The sequence below is a fragment of the Carya illinoinensis genome, chromosome 9, assembly GCF_018687715.1.
Source record: "Carya illinoinensis cultivar Pawnee chromosome 9, C.illinoinensisPawnee_v1, whole genome shotgun sequence".
Classification (NCBI taxonomy): domain Eukaryota; kingdom Viridiplantae; phylum Streptophyta; class Magnoliopsida; order Fagales; family Juglandaceae; genus Carya; species Carya illinoinensis.
The window spans coordinates 24,334,994-24,343,345 of NC_056760.1; the positions used below are offsets into that span (position 1 = coordinate 24,334,994).

At 51.9% G+C, this 8,352-nt stretch overlaps 1 protein-coding gene across 1 annotated transcript; it reads left to right on the forward strand.

The window, feature by feature from the left end:
* Positions 1-514: 514 nt before the first annotated feature.
* Positions 515-7,589, forward strand: LOC122275193. The gene has a single exon (XM_043084171.1). The coding sequence runs from the start codon at positions 1,729-1,731 to the stop codon at positions 7,366-7,368; it is 5,640 nt and encodes a 1,879-aa protein (XP_042940105.1). The 5' UTR covers positions 515-1,728; the 3' UTR covers positions 7,369-7,589.
* Positions 7,590-8,352: the final 763 nt, after the last annotated feature.

Consider the following 8,352-nt stretch of genomic DNA (forward strand, 5'->3'; position numbering starts at 1 on the left):
CTTTGGCCAGGGTCTTGCTGACCAACGCCCAGGCACCACAGCCTGGGCCATGCAGACCAACGCCCAGGCCCCACTGGCCTGGGCCATGCAGCAGCCTGCCATGCTTAAGCCAACCACGGTCCAACCCAGCGACTCATCAATGGTGCCCAGCCCACACAACCTGGGCCACACATGCAAGGACCATGGACCAGCCAAGGCTAGCCCGGCAGGCCAATCTGAAGACCCACGCATGCAAGCATGAAGCCTATGCTGTGAGTCATCCTGGCCACCCAGGGGCCACTGACAGCATGAGGCCTTAACCAGGAGGCGTGGGCCCGAAACCATTTTCCCTTTGTAATCGTTTTAATTGCTTTCTAGTATAAGTGAGGCAATAGGCTATCACTTAGTTTTTATCTTTGAACATTTGGACGAATTTGGCTTGTAAGCCCCCATAGACACATTGGTGCTTTGTCACTTAGGCTCCATTGGGTGCAATCCGTGAATCCCAAAGGAGAAGGCTCACCCTGTGCAATTCGTGAATCAGGGTAACCCACTCATTTCATTGTTTTCCTTTGATTAATGCATTGTTGAGGTATTTCAGCATTTTGGATTGTGTCTATTGCATTACATTCGCATTTGCTTGCTGAGTATTTTGAACCGTTCGAGTGGGGCATCGCTTAAGTCAGCCAAGAGTTGCCATTGAAGGGCATCTGGTCTGCACCAGGCCACCCTGGTCGAATCTGGGGCAAGGTCAGGGACAAGCTGACAGTTACCACCCACCAGCCAAGCCACTCGCCCAGCCCTTGCCACCTGTCTAGCCACAACCGCTCCCTACAAAGTAGGGGAGTAACCAACCATCCCTTAAACCGCTCAGCCATCACCCACTCGGCCAACCCACTTAAACCACCCTTAGCCACGTGTGCCTCATCATCAGAAGACACCTGTGTGAGACTTGGTCAGCCCTCCAAGCAAGTGACACCTGTCCTTGACTTGGTCAGCCACTATCAGGAGACACCTGGTGCCTGACTGGGTCAGCCCACCAGCAGAAGCCACGTGTGCCTGACTTGGTCAGCCAGCCACTTAACCACCTGATCCCACTCACAACCGTTTTTGACGATTCAGCTCCTGCACATGCATGCATGCACGCCCAGTCACTAGAATCTCGCCCCCCATCAGCCATTGATCAACCATACGAACTCAGCCAACACCACCCATAGCCATCACGGTCAAGCAAGTGGCAGCCCACATCGGTCATTGAGGAGCAAGAAGGGGCGCGGCAGCTTGGTGTCTAGGATCTCGACCGAGGACCCTATCACCAATTTGGTGCTTTCATTGAGAGCAGCCACGTGCTTGAAGGTTCAAGAGAGGTTCTCACTTCTCTATCGAGGTAGGCAACCCATCACTTGTCTTTGTGAGTTTGGTTGGGGGATCCACGGAGGATCCCGACGTTGCTGCAATTTTTATTCCTGTTGTTATTGTTGCATTGTGAAGTTTGGGGGTTGTGGTAGAGGAAGGAGTAGATAGGTTTGGAGCGGTTGCCACACTAGAACGTGAGCAACCCAAGGTTGGACTCATTTTGTGGTTGGGGTCGGTCACCCTCGAAGGTGAAGGACCCACGGTTGGAACCACGAGCCTCCACCATCAGCCCGTTTTTCACCCCTTTTTACCAACAGTTTGCAAGCCTAAACCATCTGTGAGGGTCAGTTTGCAAGCCACTCAGCCGTGATATAGTAGCAAGAGTGAATCAACATGCAAGAGAGGCAGTCTGTAGAGGAGCCCACGGGCATTTCCAATAGAGCCCGGCTAGAAGTTCTAGAGGATCACACCAACAAGATTACTTCAATTCTTGATGGTGTCACCAACAACTTAGCCGAGCTACGTGTGGCCATGGAGACCTCTAACAAGGATAACCAGAGGGCCATGGAGAACATAAGAAGAGAGACGAACACCACATTGGAGCGGCTAGAGAGGAGACTAGCCGAGAACCGTCCTGGGACACCACCTCATGGGGGCGATGCCTATGCTGAGGGACTGGAAGCCAGTGTAACCGAGTCCATGCATGCGTCGCCAAGGCAAGGTTGGAGGCATGGTGGCCGTGTAGAGAACCGCCAAGGTTACCATGAGAGGTGGATTCCGAATGCTGCTTTTGAGAGGGAGGACCCATTGGCTGGCTATCGGGCTAGGAGCCCTAGTGTTCACCATGAGCACCAGGAATTTGAGCACGAGCAAGGCTATGAGGAGCCTTACCAACATGAACAACCCGGGCCATGGAGAAGACAACATGGTCGTGGCTACCATGGGCCACAATTTGAGAGGGACGACTATGAAGATAGAAGAGGAAACCGATATCAGGATTGGGGACCCAGGCGCCCTAAGGTCGACTTCCCAAAGTATAGCGGTGGTGACCCCTATGAGTGGTTGGACAAGGTCCATCACTACTTTCTGACGTATGACATCCCACGCCATGAGAGGGTGTCCATAGCCTGCTTTTACCTTGAAGGCAAGGCTGGAAAATGGTGGCGTTGGATAAGGGACCAGTACGACAAGGATCATATGAGGCTGGGCTGGACAGCCTTTGAGAAGGAGCTCCTCAGTCAATTCGGGCCATCACCAGTTGTCAATCACCATGGGCAGCTGGCCAAGCTAAGGCAAGAGGGCAAGGTCCAGCACTATATAGAGGAGTTCAGACAGCTACAGATCATGGTTAGGGGCTGGTCGGAGGAAGCCTTGATAGGCACATTCATTGATGGTTTGAGACCTTGGCTTGCCAAGGAGATCAAACTTAGACAACCCACAAGGCTACCCGAGGTGATGAAGATGGCTGAAATTCTTGAGGAGAGCCATTCTAGTGAGCGGCGCCCAACCAAAGACATGGGGAGCAAGTCTTTCAAGACTGTGCAAACCAAGGTCTCTTGGAAGGGAAGGGACACATCAGCCACCACCTCCAAACCGAGACCGGAGATCAAGAAGCTATCCAGTGAAGAGGTGCAAGAGCGCATCAAGAAGGGGCTGTGTTTTAAGTGCGGAGACAAATGGAGCCCCGGTCACAAGTGCAAGGCAGCTCAGGCCTTGTTTATGTTTGAGGACGAGTCAAGTGATGATGAGTCTGAAAGCAGCCAAGAGGAACCCAGCCAAGAGGAGGAAACCGAGGAAACCGAATCTGGTGGCACACCAGAGGAGGCTGAGCTATCATTGAATGCCATGGCTGGCATTTCTAAACCCACGTCCATGAGGTTGATGGCATGGGTGGGCAAGCATGAAGTGACTTTGCTAGTGGATAGCGGCTCCACACACAACTTCATTAATTCCAGCATTGTGGGCAAGGTTGGACTTAAGCCGAGCCCTATTCCCCCATTTGAAGTGAAGGTGGCAAGTGGAGAAAAGCTGCAATGTGAGGCCCTCATCCGTGAAGTGAAGATGAATGTTCAGGGGGTCCGTATTATGGCAGACTTGCATGTGCTGCCCTTGGTCGGCCTTGACTTAGTCTTGGGGAATGCTTGGCTGAAGAGCCTTGGCAGGGTTGTCCATGACTATCACAACATGACCATGGAGTTTAAACTTGGCTCCAAGAAGCGACTGTGGACAGCCATTGCCAGTAAGGAGATCAAGTCATGCGAGGCCATTATGTTTGAGAAACTTTGCAAAGGCGGGGCACATTGCTTCGCCATCGTGGTGGCCAAAGAGGATGTAATGAGACAAGTCGAGAACAAGGGTCAGGAGGGCACCCATGATGATTTAGAGCTACTGCCCGAGGAAGTCAAGCCTGTCTTAGCAGCCCACAAGGGGGTTCTCGAGGTGCCCACTGCACTTCCACCTCCTAGAGAGTTTGATCACAGAATTCGACTAGTGGATGAAACCAAGCCGATCAACGTGCCACCCTATAGATATGCCCACTTTCAGAAGGGAGAGATTGAACGGCAGGTGGATGAGATGCTGAAGAGTGGCCTAATCCGCCCTAGTACCAGTCCCTTTTCTTCACCAGTGCTGTTGGTAAGGAAGAAGGATGGCACATGGAGGTTCTGTACGGACTATAGGGCCTTGAATGAAGCCACGGTCAAGGACAGATTTCCCATCCCCACTGTCGATGAGATGTTAGATGAGCTGCATGGGGCTACGGTGTTCTCAAAGTTAGATCTAAGGGCCGGCTACCATCAGATTCGAATGAATGAGGAAGACATCCATAAGACAGCCTTTAGGACTCACTCAGGCCATTATGAATACCTAGTGATGCCTTTCGGTTTGTGCAATGCTCCATCAACGTTTCAGGCTGCAATGAATAGCATCTTCAAGCCACTACTTCGGAAGTTTGTGCTTGTCTTCTTCGATGACATTTTGGTCTATTCTAGGACCATCGAAGAGCATAAGCAACACTTGGAGAAGGTGCTAACAATTCTGGAGGAGCATCATTTCTTTATCAAAGCCACCAAGTGTGCCTTCATGGAGAAGGAGTTGGAGTACTTAGGCCACTTTATCTCAGGAGATGGTGTCAAAGTTGATCACAGAAAGATAGAGGCCATGGTGGATTGGCCTCTACCCAAGGACATCTCAGCCTTGAGAGGATTTCTGGGGCTCACGGGTTATTACAGGAGGTTTGTCAAAGGCTATGGGCTAATAGCCAAGCCACTCACAGCAATGCTCAAGAAGGACAGTTTCGAGTGGACAACCGAGGCTAGGGAAGCCTTTGAAGAACTGAAGCGAGCCATGACCAAGACACCTGTGTTGGCACTCCCCAATTTTGAGAGATCGTTTGAAGTTTATACAGATGCAAGCGGTGAAGGCATCGGGGCTGTGTTGGTCCAAGACCGAAGGCCTTTGGCCTTCATTTCCAAGGCACTCGGGCCTATGAAGAAAGCATGGAGTACCTATGCCCGAGAGCTATTGGCAGTGGTGCATGCTGTCAAGGTGTGGCGCCCATACCTCTTGGGGCGCAAGTTTACCATCATCACAGACCAGCAGGCCTTAAGGCATCTATTGCAACAGAAAATTGTCACCCCGGAACAACAGAAGTTCCTTGTCAAGTTGCTAGGCTTTGAGTATGACATAGTCTATCAACCGGGCAAGGAAAATAAGGTGGCTGATGCCTTAAGCCGCAGGGAGGGCAGCCAACTACTTAAGGTAGTGGGAGATGATGAGGAGTCATCAAACTTGGCACTAAGCGGGGCAGAATGGCGAGTATGGGACAAGATCAGAGAGGCTACCAGATTGGATGCAAGGGCACTTGAGATCATTGAGCTCTTGGATGCCCAAGGGCAAGGGGTTGTAAACTACAAAGTGAGAGATGGTCTGATCTTCTACAAGAACTATGTTTATGTGCCGAACGTTCCCAATCTCAGGGATGAGATTCTAAATCATTTCCATAACAGCAAGGAAGGTGGTCATTCTGGATGGTTGAGAACATACATCCGATTGAAGCATTTCTTCCATTGGGAGGGAATCAAGGGTGATGTCAAGAGACTTGTGGCCAGCTGTGACATCTGTCAGAAGGCCAAGTATGACACTAGGCCAGAAGCGGGACTTCTCCAACCATTGCCAATTCCAAACAGAATTTGGGAGGACTTGGCCATGGATTTCATAGAGGGACTACCCATTAGTGCAGGGCATGAAGTGATTCTGGTGGTAGTAGACCGACTAAGCAAGTATGCCCACTTTATCCCTCTATATCACCCTTATACAGCCAAGTCAGTGGCTAAAGCCTTTGTCAACAACATTACTAAGCTGCATGGGTTTCCAAGGACCATAGTATCAGATCGGGACAGGGTCTTTATGAGTTCATTTTGGAGGCAACTATTTGAATTGCAAGGCAGCAAGCTTAAGACGAGTTCCTCCTATCACCCACAAACGGATGGCCAATCTGAGGTTGTCAATAGGACTTTGGAACAATATTTGAGGTGCTTCTGTCATGAAGAGCAAAGGAGATGGGCAGATTACCTTCCATGGGCAGAGTTTTGGTATAACACCTCTTATCACTCTTCTATTGAGAAAAGCCCTTTTGAAGTCGTATATGGCAGACCACCACCACTCTTGGTCAGCTATGAAAAGGGCTCAGCCAGTAATAATGAAGTAGAGCAAGAGCTGATTGATAGGGACGAGGTACTGGCTAAAGTTAAAAGAGAGCTCAAGAAGGCCCAAACTCGAATGAAGAAGTACCATGATCAGGGACGACGTGCTGTGTCCTTCAAAGTAGGCGACTATGTCTACTTGAAGCTTAGGCAATTCGGGCAGAAGACCATGAGGAAAACTGCAAGTGCAAAGCTGAACCAGAAGTTCTATGGGCCTTATAGAGTGTTGGAGAAACTGGGCAGTGTTGCATACAAGCTTCAGCTTCCTCCAACTTCACAATTGCACCCGGTCTTCCATGTTTCCTTACTCAAAAAGAAGGTTGGAGATCCGAGTCTCATTGGGGAGGAGTTACCCACAGTGGATCAAGAGGGAAGGATCCTTATGAAGCCAAAGGAAGTGCTCGGATATAGGCTACATCGAAGGGGCCGAGGGAGACCAAGGGTATGGCAAGCATTGATCCTGTGGGAAGGATTATCAAGGGACGAGGCAACATGGGAGGACTATGATGGGCTGGAAAAGAAGTATCCCCAATTGATCCTTGAGGGCAAGGATATGCTAAAAGGGAGGGGGAATGTCAAAACCCCAAGGCAGGAGGCCACGGGCCATGCCTTGACCAGCACCAGCCCATGCCAGGACAGCACGCCAGCAGCACTGTTGGCGTCGCTTGATTGCCCACAGACCGTGCCCTTGGTGAATGCTAGACCACGGTCACCCTCCATCAGGCAGCGAACAGTCGGCGCGCGCACGCAAGCGAGGTTGTCACACCACACTCAGCGCACGGCTAGACTGCACGCACGCCTAGCGCGCGTGCGCAGCGGGCACGCATGGGCTATGCGCGCACACCGCGTGCATGCATGGGCTGTGCGTAGGCACAAGGCCCATGCATGGCCTAGGCACCCGCGCAGCGCACGCTTGCACATCCATCTTGGAATTGACGGTGCGGCTACCCAGCAGGCCCACGCATGCTGGCATGCCGCTCAACGCCCTGGTCTTGACCAGGGCCATGCTGATCAACGCCCTGGCCTTGGCCAGGGCCTTGCTGCTCAACGCCTTGGTCTTGACCAGGGCCATGCTGATCAACACCCTGGCTTTGGCCAGGGTCTTGCTGACCAACGCCCAGGCACCACAGCCTGGGCCATGCAGACCAACGCCCAGGCCCCACTGGCCTGGGCCATGCAGCAGCCTGCCATGCTTAAGCCAACCACGGTCCAACCCAGCGACTCATCAATGGTGCCCAGCCCACACAACCTGGGCCACACATGCAAGGACCATGGACCAGCCAAGGCTAGCCCGGCAGGCCAATCTGAAGACCCACGCATGCAAGCATGAAGCCTATGCTGTGAGTCATCCTGGCCACCCAGGGGCCACTGACAGCATGAGGCCTTAACCAGGAGGCGTGGGCCCGAAACCATTTTCCCTTTGTAATCGTTTTAATTGCTTTCTAGTATAAGTGAGGCAATAGGCTATCACTTAGTTTTTATCTTTGAACATTTGGACGAATTTGGCTTGTAAGCCCCCATAGACACATTGGTGCTTTGTCACTTAGGCTCCATTGGGTGCAATCCGTGAATCCCAAAGGAGAAGGCTCACCCTGTGCAATTCGTGAATCAGGGTAACCCACTCATTTCATTGTTTTCCTTTGATTAATGCATTGTTGAGGTATTTCAGCATTTTGGATTGTGTCTATTGCATTACATTCGCATTTGCTTGCTGAGTATTTTGAACCGTTCGAGTGGGGCATCGCTTAAGTCAGCCAAGAGTTGCCATTGAAGGGCATCTGGTCTGCACCAGGCCACCCTGGTCGAATCTGGGGCAAGGTCAGGGACAAGCTGACAGTTACCACCCACCAGCCAAGCCACTCGCCCAGCCCTTGCCACCTGTCTAGCCACAACCGCTCCCTACAAAGTAGGGGAGTAACCAACCATCCCTTAAACCGCTCAGCCATCACCCACTCGGCCAACCCACTTAAACCACCCTTAGCCACGTGTGCCTCATCATCAGAAGACACCTGTGTGAGACTTGGTCAGCCCTCCAAGCAAGTGACACCTGTCCTTGACTTGGTCAGCCACTATCAGGAGACACCTGGTGCCTGACTGGGTCAGCCCACCAGCAGAAGCCACGTGTGCCTGACTTGGTCAGCCAGCCACTTAACCACCTGATCCCACTCACAACCGTTTTTGACGATTCAGCTCCTGCACATGCATGCATGCACGCCCAGTCACTAGAATCTCGCCCCCCATCAGCCATTGATCAACCATACGAACTCAGCCAACACCACCCATAGCCATCACGGTCAAGCAAGTGGCAGCCCAC

Excerpts from the sequence above, each read along its gene's own strand:
- LOC122275193 (XM_043084171.1), top strand. The coding sequence starts at position 1,729 with ATGCAAGAGAGGCAGTCTGTAGAGGAGCCCACGGGCATTTCCAATAGA.